Genomic DNA, 19,608 nt, shown 5'->3' on the forward strand with positions numbered 1-19,608 from the left:
AGGTTTTGTGGGTACTCCTCTCTTCCCTATTGTCTAGTATACTGGACAAGGTTTTGTGGGTACTCCTCTTTCCCTGTTGTCTAGTATACTAGACAAGGTTTTGTGGGTACTCCTCTCTTCCCTGTTGTCTTGTATACTGGACAAGGTTGTGTGGGTACTACTCCCTTCCCTGTTGTTTAGTATACTGGACAAGGTTTTGTGAGTACTCCTCTTTTCCCTGTTGTCTAGTATACTGGACAAGGTTTTGTGGGTACTCCTCTTCACTGTTGTCTAGTGTACTGGTCAAGGTTTTGTGGGTACACCTCTCTTCCCTGTTGTCTAGTGTACTGGACAAAGGTTTTGTTGGTACTCCTCTCTTCCCTGTTGTCTAGTATACTGGACAAGGTTTTGTGGGTACTCCTCTCTTCCCTGTTGTCTAGTATACTGGACAAGGTTTTGTGGGTACTCCTCTCTTCCCTGTTGTCTTGTATACTGGACAAGGTTTTGTGGGTACTCCTCCCTTCCCTGTTGTCTAGTATACTGGACAAGGTTTTGTGGGTACTCCTCTCTTCACTGTTGTCTAGTATACTGGACAATGTTTTGTGGGTACTCCTCTTTCACTGTTGTCTAGTATACTGGACAAAGGTTTTGTGGGTACTCCTCTCTTCCCTGTTGTCTTGTATACTGGACAAGGTTTTGTGGGTACTCCTCTCTTCCGTCTTGTCTAGTATACTAGACAAGGTTTTGTGGCTACTCCTCTCTTCCCTGTTGTCTAGTATACTAGACAAGGTTTTGTGGGTACTCCTCACTTCCCTGTTGTCTAGTATACTGGACAAAGGTTTTGGGTACTCCCTTCCCTGTTGTCTAGTATACTAGACAAGGTTTTGTGGGTACTCCTCTCTTTCCTGTTGTCTAGTATACTGGACAAGGTTTTGTGGCTACTCCTCTCTTCACTGTTGTCTAGTATACTGGACAAGGTTTTGTGGGTACTCCTCTTTCCCTGTTGTCTAGTATACTGGACAAGGTTTTGTGGGTACTCCCTTCCCTGTTGTCTAGTATACTAGACAAGGTTTTGTGGGTACTCTCTTCCCTGTTGTCTTGTATACTGGACAAGGTTTTGTGGCTACTCCTCTCTTCCCCGTTGTCTAGTGTACTGGACAAGGTTTTGTGGGTATTCCTCTCTTCCCTGTTGTCTAGTATACTGGACAAGGTTTTGGGTACTCCCTTCCCTGTTGTCTAGTATACTGGACAAGGTTTTGTGGGTACTCCTCTCTTCCCTGTTGTCTAGTATACTGGTCAAGGTTTTGTGGGTACTCCTCTTTCCCTGTTGTCTAGTATACTGGACAAGGTTTTGTGGGTACTCCTCTCTTTCCTGTTGTCTAGTATACTAGACAAGGTTTTGTGGGTACTCCTCACTTCCCCGTTGTCTAGTATACTGGACAAGGTTTTGTGGGTACTCCTCTCTTCCGTCTTGTCTAGTATACTAGACAAGGTGTTGTGGCTACTCCTCTCTTCACTGTTGTCTAGTATACTAGACAAGGTTGTGTGGGTACTACTCCCTTCCCTGTTGTCTAGTATACTGGTCAAGGTTTTGTGGGTACTCTCTTCCCTGTTGTCTAGTATACTGGACAAGGTTTTGTGGGTACACCTCTCTTCCCTGTTGTCTAGTGTACTGGACAAGGTTTTTAGCCCACCATCATCAGATGGTGGGCTATTAAAATCGCCCTGCGTCCGTGGTCCGTCGTCCGTCCGTCCGTACGTCCGTCCGTCCGTCCGTCCGTCCGTAAACAATTCTTGTTATCGCTAATCCTCAGAAAGTACTGAAGGGATATTTCTCAAATTTCATATGTAGGTTCCCCTTGGTGCCTAGTTATGCATATTGCATTTTGGGACCGATCGGAAAACAACATGGCCGACAGGCAGCCATCTTGGATTTTGACCATTGAAGTTTGTTATCGCTATTTCTGAGAAAGAGCTGAAGGGATCTTTCTCAAATTTCATATGTTGGTTTCCCTTGGTGCCTAGTTATGCATATTGCATTTTGGGACCGATCGGAAAACAACATGGCCGACAGGCAGCCATCTTGGATTTTGACAATTGAAGTTTGTTATCGCTATTACTAAGAAAGTACTGAAGGGATCTTTCTCAAATTTGATATGTAGGTTTCCCTTGGTGCCTAGTTATGCATATTGCATTTTGGGACCGATCGGAAAACAACATGGCCGACAGGCAGCCATCTTGGATTTTGACAATTGAAGATTGTTATCGCTATTTCTCAAAAAGCACAGAAGGGATCTTTCTCAAATTTCATATGTAGGTTCCCCTTGGTGCCTACTTATGCATATTGCATTTTGAGACCGATCTGAAAACAACATGGCCGACAGGCAGCCATCTTGGATTTTGACAATTGAAGTTTGTTATCGCTATTTCTGTGAAAGTACTAAAGGGATCTTTTTCATATTTGTTATGTAGGTTCCCCTTGGTGCTTAGTTATGCATAAAGCATTTTGAGACCAATCGGAAAACAACATGGCCGACAGGCAGCCATCTTGGATTTTGACCATTAAAGTTTGTTATTGCCATTTCTGAGAAAGTACTGAAGGGATCTTTCTCAAATTTCATATGTAGGTTCCCCTTGGTGCCTAGTAATGCATATCGCATTTTGGGACTGATCGGAAAACAACATGGCCGACAGGCAGCCATCTTGGATTTTGACCATAGAAGTTTGTTATCGCTATTTCTGAGAAAGTTCTGATTGGATCTTTCTCCAATTTCATATGTAGGTTCCTCTTGGTGCCTAGTTATGCATATTGCATTTTGAGACCAATCAGAAAACAACATGGCCGACAGGCAGCCATCTTGGATTTCGAAAATTGAAACTGGTTATCACTATTACTAAGAAACTAATGAAGGGATCTTCCTGAAATTTCATATGTAGGTTCCCCCAGGTGCCTAGTTATGCATATTGCATTTTGAGACAAATCGGAACACAACATGGCCGACAAGCAGCCATCTTGGATTTTGACAATTGAAGTTTGTTATCACTATTTCTCAGAAAGCACTGAAGGAATCTTTCTCAAATTCCATATATATAGGTTCCCCTTGGTGCCTAAATCTTAAATTTTATATATAGGTTTCCCTTGTTTGAAAAGTACTAGAGGTTTCTTCTGAGTTTACACAGATTAGTAAGACTTAGAAGAAGAGAAAAGTAGAGAAAAGATCAATCTGACATGGAACCTATAAAGAACATTCAATGGTGGGCGCCAAGATCCCTCTGGGATCTCTTGTTTATGGGTACTCCTCTCTTCCCTGTTGTCTTGTATACTGGACACGGTTTTGTGGGTATTCCTCTCTTCACTGTTGTGTAGTATACTAGACAAGGTTTTGTGGGTACTCCTCTCTTCCCTGTTGTCTAGTATACTGGACAAGGTTTTATGGGTACACCACTCTTCACTGTTGTCTAGTATACTGGACAAGGTTTTGTGGGTACTCCTCCCTTCCCTGTTGTCTTGTATACTGGACAAGGTTTTGTGGGTACTCCTCTCTTCCCTGTTGTGTAGTATACTGGACAAGGTTTTGTGGGTACTCCTCTCTTCACTGTTGTCTAGTATACTGGACAAGGTTTTATGGGTACACCACTCTTCACTGTTGTCTAGTATACTGGACAAGGTTTTGTGGGTACTCCTCTCTTCCCCGTTGTCTAGTATACTAGACAAGGTATTGTTGGTACTCCTCTCTTCCCCGTTGTCTAGTATACTGGACAAGGTTTTGTGGGTACTCCTCTCTTCCCCGTTGTCTAGTATACTGGACAAGGTTTTGTGGGTACTGAAACAACAATCAATATGCATTGAGACCTTTGAAAGATACATGAAAAGAAGAACACTACCAGGAATTTGTCGGTGTATTTATATATATGTATATAAATAAATGGTAGTGGTAATTGTTGTCTGATGTTTGAAAGTTCAATATTTACTGAAACATTGCAAGAAAGCGAGTCCCCATGGTCAATGACATTCGTGTAGAAAAACAATATGCTCACGTAATATTAGTGATAGGTGGACAAAGTCTCTATCTAATTGACATGTAAATACAGTGTTTATAAACTATTACACGTCATCTGTGTTTATAGATGAGCACTTCTGTTCCATAAGTTATTGATATTTGCACTTTTGAATAGCTGAATGTACTTTTAACTGTTCATCAACACTTGAAGAAGACAATTCGGATAACGAACCATTACAGAAAAGACCATTGTTATTATTACCTCTTAATTGAAAGATGCTTCCGCATGACTTGGAATAGCTGGATATGTATTATTAACCATCAAACAACATATAGGAAAGGGTGACCAGACTTGGGATCATAAGCTCAATGGTCTTGGGAAGACGCCATTTTACAGGTCGTTAAATGCTGGACTAGAAGATGATGAAGGTTATGATGAGGGATAGCCGTAATATCAGCTATAGGGTAGTTATGGTGAAGGATGGACAGAGGTGATCAGACCCATGTTCCAGCTCTATCAATCCTGTTGACGTGGCAGTTCCTGAATTTGTCAACAGAATGCCGTGTTTTTCTGGTAATGGTTGCAGGCCTAGCGACAAGATAGATGGCAGCACCATCAAAGCTTGTGAGTTGTGAGAAGATTGTACATCTCGGCCCTCTCCTCGTCATCCATCTTCCCGACACGTACAGCAATCACATATGTTATATTACCAAACATTTTGTAAGATTCCAAGTCTTACTAGGGGACATTTAACATATTATCTGCCGCATGAAGAGGTGATCAGCTGTAGACTTCCACTGCGGTAGATGTTCCCGAATCGTGGTTTTATTCATCGCGATCAAATGTTGGCTAACACTGTGGTAGATGTTCCTGAATCATGATTTTTATTTATCAGTGTCTTTATGGAGTCTTTGAATCATAGGCTGCTAATGGAGTATTTTCTTGAATCACAACGTTGTTTATATGTGTAAATTAGCGGAATCCTTCATCCTAGATTGTACTTAATGTAGTTACTTAAGTAGTAGATGTTCTTAGGTGCTGATGTTGCTTGTGTAAAGTTTAGGAGTCTCGATTCACAAACTGATACCACCGTAGACGTTCTTATAGCATGATGTTATGTAAAACTGTAAAGTCTTAAGTCAAGATTATGTATATTCGTAGTTACTCTATTAGTAGGATATTGTGCTGCTTAATTATGTTACTTCTCCTTAATTGTACTTTTGTATATTTTCTTGTGGAGTTGGCAATAAGGCAGATACCCATCAATTTTGATTTCGTTTTATCTCTAACTTGGTGGAGTTTTGGAAGATATTCTTATCAGTTTTGAGTTTTCCATTGTGACAGGTTTCCTGGCTTTACGCAGGTTTCGTAGCTTTACGCATTCAAATATCTATCATGTTGTGGAAATAATTTTTGGTTTATGTTCATGAATCACAGCGTTGTTTATCGCGTTGTGTAATTTCTTACTGTGGAACATCTATCGACTTTAGAGTCTAAATATTCATAAGGAGGCTGACAATACTTTACTTGTGAATTGCATTCAAGAACCTTGAAAGCAGGTATATTGAATGGTGGTCCTTTTATTAAAAAAAAAAGTTTCAAACAAAGTGTTCATCGAATGCTTACTGTGAATAGCGCTGTATACAATGAGCACACAAATATTGTGGATAGTCAGTTTAGTTGTAAAATTATTAATTAATCTCGTTCTTTGTCCAGAATATTTTCGTCTATATATTACATATTGGCTGAATTTGTGATTTTTAGACAGTATCAGATTCTTTTCAAAGGCTTCCAATATTTTGTTTTACATATATGTTTGATATTTTGACAACTTTCTTTCATTAAGTCACAATCATTATTTAAGATTGCATGCTATACTTTCCCATCCATTCTAATAACCATTGAAATATCGTCATTTTCAATTTAATTCTTTCCGAAGGATGCTTGTAACCAAAGGGACATATGACATGGAACATTCATTTAGTCCACGTAAACACACATAAACATGTTTATAAATATGAAGACACCAAGTGGTCGATAAAAAACTTGTGCATATATCATGTTGGGCACGTGGACGTTGGTATACAGACTTGAATCTCTTAAAGTTACATATGGAGCCTGACACTGTCGTCTCGACCGTGATTTGCAGACTTGCAGCGTGTGTGGAGAAACGTTTCTCCAGCTCAGTTCTCTGTCCCAAAATCAATAACCATGGACAGCTACAGGTAGGCTATGCACTATTCTGAAATAGAATTTTATTATCGAGCATAATAGCCTGCATGTCAAAATGACGGAGTGTTTATTATAGCGTTTGTCATATTGTCATCGCCACAGAAAGACTTGTTCAATTAAAAACAGTCGCCATGGCAACTAGATGGTTATTAAGGAATCGGGGCAGAATTATTTTTGACGAACAGCTTTGTAGTGAGAAAGGATTGAAGACATTTCTGACAAAACGTTTCCTTTCTTAAATGTTTCATGATTTTGTAAATCAGTTACGCCAGGGAATGAATATTGGGTGGGTTTTTTGTTCGTGCGCAGCGCTCCAATCAGCGGCATTGTTGTTTGATGTAGATCAAAACGCATTCTCATAATCACGGCATATGGTTGTTACCTACCAGGCGAGTCCATGTAATCCAGAACCTAGCATGGTTTTATATCTGTCACATCAGCGTATACAGAATCCATTCTCAGTGTGTAACTGTCAGAATGATAATGTGCGTTTTGGACACAATAGGACTTTTCATTTACTATTTAAAAAATATAAAAGAATAGAAATAATTAAATAAAACCTCATACTGATGTTTCTAAACTGGTGATTAAATTAATAATGATGGCTGTATTGTCTAGAAACAATGCTATAATTAAAAACAAAAAACAAAAACAAAAACACTCAAAGTGATTTTTCTTAAACGTATTCTAATCAATATTGATAGCCATATTGTCTAGAAACAGTGCTATAAATATGTGTGTTTGAAACAACAATTAATATTGTTATGATATCATTTTACTATTTTAAAACCAAAAAAGTATGTTTAGTGGAAGTTTTGCGCATGTCTTTCAGGGTATTAAGGACGCTGCACTTAGAATAACAAAAGAAGAACGATTGTCATAATAAAATTCTATTGCACAAATAAACAAATGAGGCATTGAGATTTGTTTTAATTTGCAGCAGTGAAGGAGAGAATATCTATCTGTTAGCACTAAACATTCTTACGGTCCTGATGAAGACAAGAATCGTAACAGTGGATAGTTTGTAATGACAAAATATAACTGAAATTTAATTTAATTTGGTGTAGCTAAAGAGATAAACACAGAACGTGTCCAATTACACACGGACACAACTTTGTTTCGTTGACATACTGCGACATTGATATCTACTGGTGATATTCTTACTCACAATCATTTTCTTGTAAAATATGTCAATTAGACAGTTTAAAAGGAATTTACATTTATCTTGTACAAGGATGAGTTGGGAGCAAAGATGCGAAAATTGTATCCAGAAAGAAATTCATGATTTACAGTGATTAATGATGTCTATATTTCATTTAAAAAATATTTAATATAATTTGATATATAATAATAAATCAGTCAATTTACACCGGAAGTTAGATCATTACAAGGGAATTGACCCATCGACTTTCATTCTTTCGAATTGGTAGAAAAGTATCATATACTTGCGAAGTTTTACGTGCACGTGTACTATTTCATATATAAAATAAGACATACTTCCTCTTGTTTTGTTCTATAAGATGCGTTTTTACCTGATTACCTAAACAGCTCTGTGCTTTGGGTACCTAATGAATTGTACATTATATTGATGGTCATCCTTGTAGAAGTTTTTACCTGATGTTCATTGTCCTAGAACTAATCAAAGAGAGCATTCGCTCTGGCGTATGTATTTCTGTGAATACCTGCATGTCCAAAACAACAAAACCCGTAATAACGGGTGCTATAGTTGTGGGTCAATGGTACAGTCGATATCTTGTAACAATTTTATTGTCTTTCATGTTTTCTCCGTGTCTAAGTAAGCAGAGAAGGCAGGGCTAGGTTTATTGCTCAGGCCTAATCTAGTAGAAAGGCTCTATTGGTGTTGATTTTCCTGATAAAGCCTGGTGTCATCAACGTCTTGCCTGCCTTTTACACATAAAACAAGACCTGTGTATTGATATGACAATGGAACTGAGCGGTGACAGACTAATCCACGATGATGAGCGCACTGTATTAATGGCGATCGATACCATAGTGCATTAACTTTTTGAAATTGATTATCAGCCCTAATAAAAAGTTTTCTAAAAGTCATCATCACCTATTGCTTCATTTAATTTATTTAGATATATCGATTGACAAGAAGAAACTTTTTCTAAAGACTTCATAGAGGAATTGCTGATCTATTTATCGATTATCACGAGGCTATTTTTTCTAAAGTAATCACCGACTATGCCTACACTTAAGATATTCCGATATATCGATTTGCAATTTTTATTATTTTCTCGTTTTATTTTTCTTGCGTCGTAAATGAGACAGAAATAGGTTGACTTTGATTTTAATGTTTTAATCCATTTCTGACTGGGAAGCTCCAGTAAGTTGAATGTTGAGAAGAAAAGCTATTGACCAGTGTTACATTAGGCGGGGACATGGTCATATTTACCTAGAATGATGTATAAAGGACCCTTGTTGATCTCTAATGGAACTCCGCAATAGCCTCACGGGGTTCTCCAGCGATACGGGCCATCCCTGTAACAAAGTTCATCAAGTATATCTATAGAATTACTATATTTTCGCCATAAACGTTAAGGAATCATTTCATGTTTTGAAGCAATTCTTGCGAAATTACATTGATAAATACATACCTCTATTTACATATCTTCTTTATCCAGGTATGAAATAACATTTAGATGCCTGGCATTGAGTCTGATGCGCTGTGTAATTCCACTCTGCGACTTAGTCTGGGAGATTAACAATTTTAAGCCGATTTTTGGGAAGTGAATACATGTAGTATTCTGTCAGTTCTTAGCTAATAGCAATGTTCTCATTCCATACATATGTTCTTTTTTTTCTTCCGAGAAAGTTTTGCTTGAACGTGGACGAGTTTTTCTAGTTACCGTTTCCTTAGCGAAACACATCAAATTTGTATTGCATATTGAAAGTTGACACTTTGTATAGCTGGTTATCTACGCAAACGTGGAAGATATTAGTTGGAATATTAATTCATTCAGTGTATGACTGCAACTTGCTTAAAATTTAAGGATATATTCAAGTGTTAAATTGTAATGCCTTTTCAGGATATGCCAATATATTACAAATTGCAATATGTTATAATTGATTTCGATGAATGTTTTATGGTGGATATAAACACAATTGGTTGAAATGAATTGATTATCAGTACAGCGATATGACATACACCCTGTAACAAGCTACTTATTATACGATTTATGTAGATTTACGTCATAGGTACTTAACTTAACATTTCGCTTGGGGACTACCTCAGATGGTTAGAAATGTTGATGTGGGATAGGAAGCTGAAACAAAGCATGATTAATACCTTCTGTGTGCATCATATTTATTTTTCTTGAAGGGTAATTTTGTTAAAGGTTCGTATATAAATTATGAAAACATGCTATCGATATATCAGCGCAATGGATGAGTTCAAATTTATAGATATTGCATGACTTCCATTCAAGACGAAAGCTCAGCTTCTTTTTCGAAAGTTTCCTTTTTCAATGGTGACAAATCGTGCAATATCCCAAAAATATCAGATTGGTTAAATTATAAGTTTAATAAGACCTCTATATTTAAACATTTGTTAAAGTCCATTTTGATTTTCCTGAAGGTTTGAGCTACAGAGATGTGCAAAAACTATTTGGATATATATAATAACATATTCATGCTTTTTGGCAATTTTTCAGTTGGTTTTTATTACTTTGATGTCGATGGATTTTCTGGAAATTTCGTACATTTGTAGACAGTTTTTCAGCCCTCAACCGATATATGCTTTTCCCGTGCTAAATTTTCCTTAAAAAGACGAATACATGCGCCGCAACAAAAGTTTAACGTTGCTTTGTTGTTACTTCGTACCAAATAATGACGTTGCTAAAACATCTTAAAATGTAACGTGCAATGGCTCTTGAAGTTTTGAGAAATTTCAAGAAAATCCATAGCAAAACAATAAAGTCATAACATTTCACTGAAAATTTGTCAAAATATATAATTAATAAAATACCATGCGTCTGAATAACTTGTTCACGTCTCTGTACGTAACGGAGCTTTATGTTCGGTATATACTGTATGTGTTACTCTTCCCCTGTATGCCTTACACAATACTTCCCTTAAGTGACATTAAGCCGAGTTGCTAGGACTGCAATACACTATCAGCGGCATAATACTTACGTTTACTCTTTGTTTCTCTGTAGATGTCGGCGATAGTATGATCGAAGTGGTGGGGCTGGAGAACAGTATGCACATGGGCCAAGTTGTGGCTGGACTTCGAGCCTCGGGTCGGCGTCTTGCTCAGTGTGGACAGGTTGTGATCAGGTAACCCCCAATCGAAAGCCGCTTGGAGAATGTTTTATGGTGTCGATCTTTGATTGTATGTTCTATCAGAAAAATAAGACATGGTTTAATATTACAGCATGATTGTATTCCATTCGACGACGTAAATGTATTAAAATATTTCACGGAAAAAATGAAATTTATCAATTACACAGACACTTGAATGCGTTATCATGGTTGATGAATAAGATGTTTATATCGGTGTCGATTGATGATTTGATTGTTATTAAAGTGGGAAACAATTTATCTTCAGTTCTTTACATCACTTGATCTTCACACAAGCAACTATTTATAATTTCAGGTTAAATTAATGGTAGTAAATTATGTTTGGTTTTAACTTCAGAACAAGGAAACGATTCCCCATGCAAATAGACGGTGAACCCTGGCTACAACCTCCGTGTACGGTAAGTTGGTTGTGATTCTAGTTCATATTGCCTAATAAGACAGGATACATTATTGTAGGAAATAAAATATGAATACACAGAGCCGGCAAATAAATACCTTAATACAAAACTGTTAGGAATTCGTTGGACATCACTCAATAAAATTTCGAAAGTGTATCTGTTAGGGCTGTAGTTCTACAATATCACAGGTTGTAAATGTTATCAACACAATACTACAACTGTATTTAAACGTGAAAAATGAAGGGGATTTGTTTTAAGATAATAAGGATTTGGAAATAATATCCATCTCTGTTCATCACAATTGCAAAACCGCTTTACTGAAAGGTATTTTAGGTATTTCAATAACAATTGTTTGAAAAGTTATTGTTGCTTATGCCATTCTTGTTTCGGGCTCTTGATTGCAAGACTAAAACAAAGAAGTGGTCTTGTTTGTATATCGTAATAATAGGCAGTCATTTGTTGTTGTATTAACGTTGTTACTCACTTTTATTCTGTTTAATTATATAATTGTTAAGAGTTATGATGTATGGTATATCTTCCAGATAAACATCACTCATAAAAACCAAGTCCCAATGATGATGGGTCCCGCTTCCAACAAAAAGTCTTCACTTTTCAAAATGTTCAAAAAATAAAGGTAAGCATAACATAAGAAAAACCCATAGGTAAACATTTTTTATCGTGATTTGTAACCAATATATATATTTTATGGCATGCTGTAATTTTTAGAAAGGAGATTTCATATCAATCAACTAAAGATGAAATTTAAATCTCACTGAAATGGCATACTATAATATTTCGGGATTTTGGATTTTGGGATTTAGGTCGTTCGATATTCCATTTAATTAGAAATATTTGAAAATAAACAAAATTATTTGTCTCTTGACGTCGGTGAAAAAAGCAGCTTTTTATTCAGATTCTTAACTGATACAGTAAAATATCAAAATATATTCAAAGTTTTTGTATTAAATTGGTTTTGCGAATCATAATTATCTTGTATTATAAAGTGATTTTTAGTTGTTGTTTTTTCAATTTCATTTTAAGACACCTAGGACATAGATGATATATGATCTGATACAGTTATGTTTCCGTTACAGATATCTTACCCAGTATAGCCGTACAGAACGGAGCACACCAATAAAACTATGGCAGCAGTATTTATTTTGTTAACCGTCATCAGTAACCTGATGTTTCTCCAGTGTCCAACCTGTGACCACTCTCATACTTCATTGTCCGGCAAGTGGTCACTCTACCGAACCGTCGTGGTCACTGCCCCCCAGTGACCTACCATGACCCCCATCGTCCAGTTAATGGTCGCTCTACCTCAGGTGACCATTTCCATAACTATCGCGTCAGGCAGATGTGTCCGAACCCATCTGTAGCCGTTCCAGTAGCTGGTCGCAGTCGTCAGTTGATCTGGCCTGACCACTCTTCCATTGTGTTCATTTACCTCAGTGGTAACTGCCCCACAGTGACCATCACTCCATCCCACAGTCTATGGTCACCTCACGGAATGACCATATCATCTCAACAGCTTTCCGCTCCGAAAAAGATGTCAGTAGAATTGTGTATTATACAACAGACCTTCCGAAAGCTCCAGTTTACTCCCAGAAGTGCTGCCAGTCGAACCCAGAAGCTATACAAACACAAGTAACATAGTTCAGTTGCAGTATTTTATACAGAACGCCTGGCTGGACATGCTACTAGCCAAGCTTATGCTCGGTGAGTACAAGACTGGTGATGTGATATTGAAGTACCAGAATCGGTTAAAATGTCCTCAACGTCTTCGAGATATCTATTCAAGCGTGATAAGCCCTACCACATATAACCTGATGAACCACAGAACTTACCGCTGACAACCATTCCCAGACAGATCTAAGTATATCGGGATGGTATCTTTAACTAGTAGCCGGTTTGTCTTTGATAATTTAACAAGTGAATGTGAAGTTAATATGTCAGATACACCAGGTGACAAATACGAACAAATGATTTTAACACCTAGATCGAATTTAACAGGTGCCATTAGTTGCAGAGACCCCATTTGAATAATGAAGACTACACCATATTTTATCTTACCTGGAAAAGCATATTCTGTAGGTTATATTATCAGAACAAAGTCAAAATAATCAGATACCATATGATTAATAAAACAGTTGAATCGTTGACCACTAAGCATGTAAATAGCATTGAAGACCATTAATCCAGGAGCATAGCCTGTTCATCTTCTTCTGTATCACATCAGATGGACCAGTTCGACTGATCAACACATATAGTACTAGGATTTACAATGCGCCATGAAATGTTCTTATCACAGCAAATAGAGAAAGTGGCTCTCTTTTTCTGATACTGTAGAATATTATATTATATTCTACAAATATTGTATCCTTATTTCGTACCTGAACCTTCTGTTTTCCTATCAAACGTCTGTCATGCGCGAAAATGTTTCAAAACATTTGGACTGCGTCGAAAGGCGGATGTTGCCTAATACATTTCATATGATAAAAGGTGTGCCCTGCTTTACCAAGAATATCAGCATTGCAAATGTTTTATAGTTTATCGTTTGGTGATTCCGTTATAAGAGGCCATGTTGTCCGATTCCAAGCTTTGTGTATTGAACTACCAGTTTCCATTTACTTTCCACTCTCTAAATTTGGTTGTAAAGTTGAATCACAAGTCTATTTGCAACAAGTTTCCATGTTTTGGGAATAAGGGAATAAAAGGTAATTTTATTTAATATCTCATCTCTGTATAAGTATATATCCTCCTGCCACTTGTGGCACGATTTCCCTCCTTCCTTCCCTTCTTCCTTCCTTCCGCAATGATGTCCCAGGTTCAGAATTTTCTTTCTAGTGTTTCGTCTCACAATTCTAGCTTTTCCCACCGACTTGGTTCATCGTTTACTCGCAGACTTCGTTTCCTCTTTACCCTGTTTTAATCTGAGTCTGCTATATATATATATAAGTCGGGTTTAAAACAGAATTCAATCCTAGGACGTGATGACAAAAAATTGAGTCTAACTGGGTCGGACTGAAACCCGAAACAATGGTGGTTTCTTTAAATTGTACCCCAGTTTGTCAACGTTATACTACATCCACCGATTGTCAATTACGAGAAGATATATTTTCGTAGTCTTATTAAATTATTTAACATTGTTCACAAGACCACTTCGAGCTTACTCTGCTGTGGGCCGGTTAAAAACCAAAGATTTTGCTCAAGTCAACCCTGTGGCCCCTTCGTTCAGTGAATGGAATTAACCGTCCGTCGTCATGGATACTACAAGTGGTCTTTAGGGGTGAAAGGGATATTAGTGTAGTGAAAATTGAACACAACAAGCCTTTGTGTTTCACGCTCATGTTGCTTTAAATTGTGATAAAGATTTATTAGATATAGGTGTGTTTAGAATAGAGTTGTGTGGGGAACACAACTTCAGGGTAGTGTGAATTATAGATTAGACATACGTAGACATTGGGTGAATGGATAGGGCAGAGGGTCATCGCATGGACTTAGGATCAAGTTTAATATGTATTTTTGTAAAACCTTTTTCTTATATTAATCTATTTGAAAATGTTCACAAAGTCATGGTTTTTTCGCTGCAAAATTAACTATGTTTGAGTTCATATGCATTAAAAACAACTATTTTTCTGTAAGATATCTTTCCATTTAAAATAAAAAGTATTATACGAAGGGATAGTTTCGTTTGTGGTGAAGATAGGAAATATTTTGTTTTTAGTGTTAGCTAAAAATAAGCATTATGATACAAAGTCTGGTGCGAGAGGTTCAGTATTACGTCGCTGGGCCGCTCTTTTTATACTTTTTATAATACAATGCCTCATACACAATTGTAGAAAAGTTAAGTTTTAGCGTCTACAGAAACTCGAAAAGTTGATCATATACATAGCGTCCTGTGTGTGAATTATATAAACAGGCGGTATATATTGACCAAAGTGTCCATTACGATAAACGTTCTTGAATTTCAGTTATACATGCACGTGGTTGTCCTATAATAATGTTTTATTCAATTATCTCTTATTACTGCACAATGGTTGAATGAATGTTGATAGTGTTACAGTGATAATCATGAAATTCAAGAATATTTACCGAAATCATTTTTTCGTCTTCATTTCTACAGAGATATTGTGCTTTGAGTTTGTGTGAATATGTGTTATATATTATTATGAATATATATAAATTGTTGTAATATCTATATACATATATAAAGTATATAATCTGTATATCTATATCTACCAATGTATATATTGCATCTTTGTTTTCTAAATATTAAACGTTTGCTTTATTATACTTTCATCTTTAAATGTCACCGTGGAAACAAACACCCAGTATTTAAATATAGATTTAACCGAAAATCCCGTTATATGAGTGTCTTGGTGTTAACGCAAACCACCAACACAACTGTTTGTTTGCAGATATTGTGGTATGTTATTGAACGTACTCCACATTTGATGTTCGAAAGGGAAACAATATAACAAAGTATTATTATGTTTGTCTGAAATAAAACGCTCAGCAGATCTGTAGATGTATCGGAATATGAGAAATAGGATATCATACTTATAGGCCATTTAATAGCAGAAAGTTCAGAAATATGTGGCATGATAACGATTTATAAGGATATATAATTCAACAGTTATTCAAAATTCAAATACAACCAGGGTATGTGAATATTGCGGTAACTCGAGGTATTTAAGATATACACAAGTATACATATGTGTAATGTAATGCCATATTTATATTGGTACATGTTTAATAATGTTTTGATAAGGAAGTTATTATTGTGCAAAAAATGTCATTGTTGACAACAGACAAACAGTGGTCAAATTTTGAGTCCAATATGCTAGTAACGAATTCTATATGAATCTGAATTAACTATCGGCTATCGGATTCAGCCATTTTACCGATAATATCTTACTCTCTTTTTTTATTTATTTATTTTGTTTCGTTAGTACTTCATTATTTTGTGGACTTACAGAGCAAGTCGTGTTTTTAAGATTAACTAAGTTTAATTTTTTGTATGATTGACCTCGAACATTGGAAAAAAAAGTTGTTACTAATGCGTTTCATAAGTACCATGCGAAATATATAATAGTTACAGCATTTGAATTTGTTACAGACACTCGCCATTATCTAATGTTAAACGTGATATTTCCTTGTTTTGAAACTGTTGAAATGCATTGATGATACTTCATGTACAAAAACAAGTATTACGTCTGCATTTGTATTATGAACTAAAATGTGTATACCGCGACCTCCATCTGGTATAGATGTCGGTTGTTTTCAATAGGACCATGCGTTGTCACAAAAATTTGGTCAATGAGAGAATCAGCGATTTTGTACAATACTGTAGGCGTACACACAACTATATAATACTTTGGGGCGATATAACTTTACCGCTCCATCAAAGATTTACAGCATATTGATGAATTTGCGTTCGCATATTATAATAAAAAGCAATATACAAACACTACCAAAACAATCAATCACTGATGGTATTTCAGAGTGGTTACAGAGCCAGTCGAGTCGAAATAAGATTACCAGTAAAATATATTTGTATTAAATGTGATTTAATGGCAGTCCGTTAAGGTATTTTATCTGAATACTTGATCAGAGAAATACGTGCTCAATATTAAATTAAGTTTCAGCGATGCAATGACATTACAATACATAGATCACTCGACATTTGTAGTGGCGAGTAATGTATGCTTTGTTTTCAATGAGGAACCACGTGTTACTCGAGATCTACTCTTTCACATTTAACCTTATTGATTGTAATCTAATCATAAGACTGATTCATAGAAAATACAGTTTTTATATTCAATAATGACATCTCCTTAGGGAACCAGTATATTAAAGACTCTTTCTTTTATAGTTCGTTGTAGCCAACAAAGATTTTATTGATTATGTTAATAGTTTGAAAATGTTTTATTTTTCGTTTTGACATAACAAGGAAATCGTGTATAGAAGAAATGTTTAGTGATTTGGTTTCCTGTGGTTGATAATGTTTCTTTATTACGGTCTATAACTGTGACGATATAAACTGTAACGAGTATCATCTCATGTATCGTTGATAGTCTTCGCTATTGATAGTGACGTCACAATGTAATGAAAGCGACGTCGCAAGTCATTTATAGTGACGTCACAATGTAATGAAATCGACGTCAAAAGGCATGTATAGTGACGTCACAATGTAATGAAAGCGACTTCGCAAGTCGTTTATAGTGACGTCACAATGTAATGAAAGCGACGTCACAAGTCATGTATAGTGAAGTCACAATGTAATGAAAGCGACGTCATAAGTAAGTGCCGTAATAAATTTTATACCATGGTGGGGAACAGGAATGCCATTGTGTGTATGCTGGGAAGATGAGTGCACGTCCCGGATGGGGGTGTCTTACAGGTATATTATGATAAGGCACCTAATACGTGTATTAAGACACGTGACCTTATTAATATGATAAAACGCACCTTAGTACATTACCAATGATGTTTTGTAAGTATAGCGATGTCAAGTAACTCGGATAGGTTTGAAATCCTCTGCCCCCCCTCTCAGTATTTGTTATACTAGCCAAATGATTATATTGGTAGCGTATATCTCAATGTAAACGATTTGATCATGGTTATTTCTATAGATGTAATCATGAATTCACATGAAAATATACCATTACCAAAGTAATAAAAGCATTAAGATAGATGGGACGCCCGTCCTAACCTCGGTCAACAGCCAAAATTGTTATAAGACACTATGGCCAGCATTGGCAGTACAGTGGACGATTTAGCGTTATAGTTTAAAGAAACCTAACCTGGCCTTTCAGAAACCTCGTGATATCTTTATTTATGTAAACTTATTTGACAATGGCTATTTGTTGAAATATGAAATATTGTTTCTTCAACAATGTTTTTATCAACTGTTATAGATAGTATGTAGGGGTTATTCTGTATTGCCGTGCATATAATTATAAAAGTTATCAAAAATAAAATTAAGTTATACTGTTCTTCCATTTTCAAGACACGGGTTTGGTTTGATTAACATTTGTCTTTTTCGATTAACCTATTTTGTTGTAGATAAGAATAATATATATTGTGTATCAGCGAAACTTCTACGGGAAGGGAGAGTCCATCACCTTATAAACGTTTCCTTTATCTATTTATATGGTTTCATTATACCAAATATATGACGTCCTCAATTTATGTGTACACACACAATTGACGTCATCATTGTATACCATTAAATTTTGTTTCCCTTTTTCATATTGACAAAATTATATATGTTCATTAATTATTCTGTAATATCGTTACAACTTCTTTGTTGACTAATAAAAATTTTGGAGTATAATCGCACGTGTTGTCATTCCATCTTCTTTGATTTTCATTTGATTTATGAAGTATATTTTGTGGCTTTTGAGTACTTTAATGAACTTATAAACTACTGGTTTTGGCCCGGATGGATATATGCGATGACACTACTTATGTTATAAGAATGTTGATTATCTGGAGTAAAAACGTCGTCAGCGGGTAACTATGTGACAAAATTAAAAACAAAAAGATAGAACAAGGAACCAATGAAACTGCAACTTGAGAAAAAGTAACTTAAGTCATCTTAAAGAACACCTAAGCTTGGGGTATGACGATAAAATCAAAACCAATACAGTGAGGAATATCTAGACTGTCCACACAACCACACAAACTATTGTTTACTTCCCGAATGGTGGCCTGTCCTTTGTAAATTATCTCTACGATCGATCACCGTAAACGTCTTTGAACTATATCGACATCCTTGCACTAAATCAGCGGATTCAGTTTTACTGGAAATATATACTGCTTTCTCCCAGTAAATCGAACTGTGTCAAACGAATAGACCAATTCAGGAGGTAATCCGTGCGTCAGTATTCTCTTTTATATTGAACGTTCTTTTTTAGCCCACCATCATCAGATGGTGAGCTATTCAAATCGCCCTGCGTCCGTGGTCCGTGGTCCGTCCCTCCGTCCCTCCGTAAACAATTCTTGTTATCGCTAATCCTCAGAAAGTACTGAAGGGATCTTTCTCAAATTTCATATGTGGGTTCCCCTTGGTGCCTAGTTATGCATATTGCATTTTGAGACCAATAGGAAAACAACATGGCCGACAGGCAGCCATCTTGGATTTTGACAATTGAAGTTTGTTATCGCTATTTCTGAGAAAGCACTGAAGGGATCTTTCTCAAATTTCATATGTAGGTTTCCCTTGGTGCCTAGTTATGCATATTGCATTTTGAGACCAATAGGAAAACAACATGGCCGACAGGCAGCCATCTTGGATTTTGACAATTGAAGTTTGTTATCGCTATTTCTGAGAAAGCACTGAAGGGATCTTTCTCAAATTTCATATGTAGGTTTCCCTTGGTGCCTAGTTATGCATATTGCATTTTGAGACCAATCGGAAAACAACATGGCCGACAGGCAGCCATCTTGGATTTTGATAATTGAAGTTTGTTATCGCTATTTCTGAGAAAGTACTGAAGGGATCTTTCTCAAATTTCATATGTAGGCTCCCCGTGGTGCCTAGTTATGCATATTGCATTTTGAGACCAATCGGAAAACAACATGGCCGACAGGCAGCCATCTTGGATTTTGATAATTGAAGTTTGTTATCGCTATTTCTGAGAAAGTACTGAAGGGATCTTTC

At 36.4% G+C, this 19,608-nt stretch overlaps 1 protein-coding gene across 10 annotated transcripts in view; it reads left to right on the top strand.

The window, feature by feature from the left end:
- The window catches only part of LOC117322421 (diacylglycerol kinase beta-like), a 168,115-nt gene extending 149,836 nt beyond the window's left edge, over window positions 1–18,279 (top strand). For all 10 annotated transcript variants that reach the window (XM_033877327.1, XM_033877332.1, XM_033877331.1 and 7 more), the window contains 4 exons: window positions 10,395–10,515; window positions 10,877–10,937; window positions 11,480–11,571; window positions 12,032–18,279. In XM_033877327.1, the coding sequence (XP_033733218.1) occupies window positions 10,395–10,515; window positions 10,877–10,937; window positions 11,480–11,569 (272 nt within the window). In that variant the 3' untranslated portion in view covers window positions 11,570–11,571; window positions 12,032–18,279. The remainder of the gene's footprint in view (window positions 1–10,394; window positions 10,516–10,876; window positions 10,938–11,479; window positions 11,572–12,031) is intronic.
- The last annotated feature ends 1,329 nt before the right edge of the window (window positions 18,280–19,608 follow it).

This window comes from Pecten maximus, chromosome 2, assembly GCF_902652985.1.
Source record: "Pecten maximus chromosome 2, xPecMax1.1, whole genome shotgun sequence".
NCBI classification, from domain to species: domain Eukaryota; kingdom Metazoa; phylum Mollusca; class Bivalvia; order Pectinida; family Pectinidae; genus Pecten; species Pecten maximus.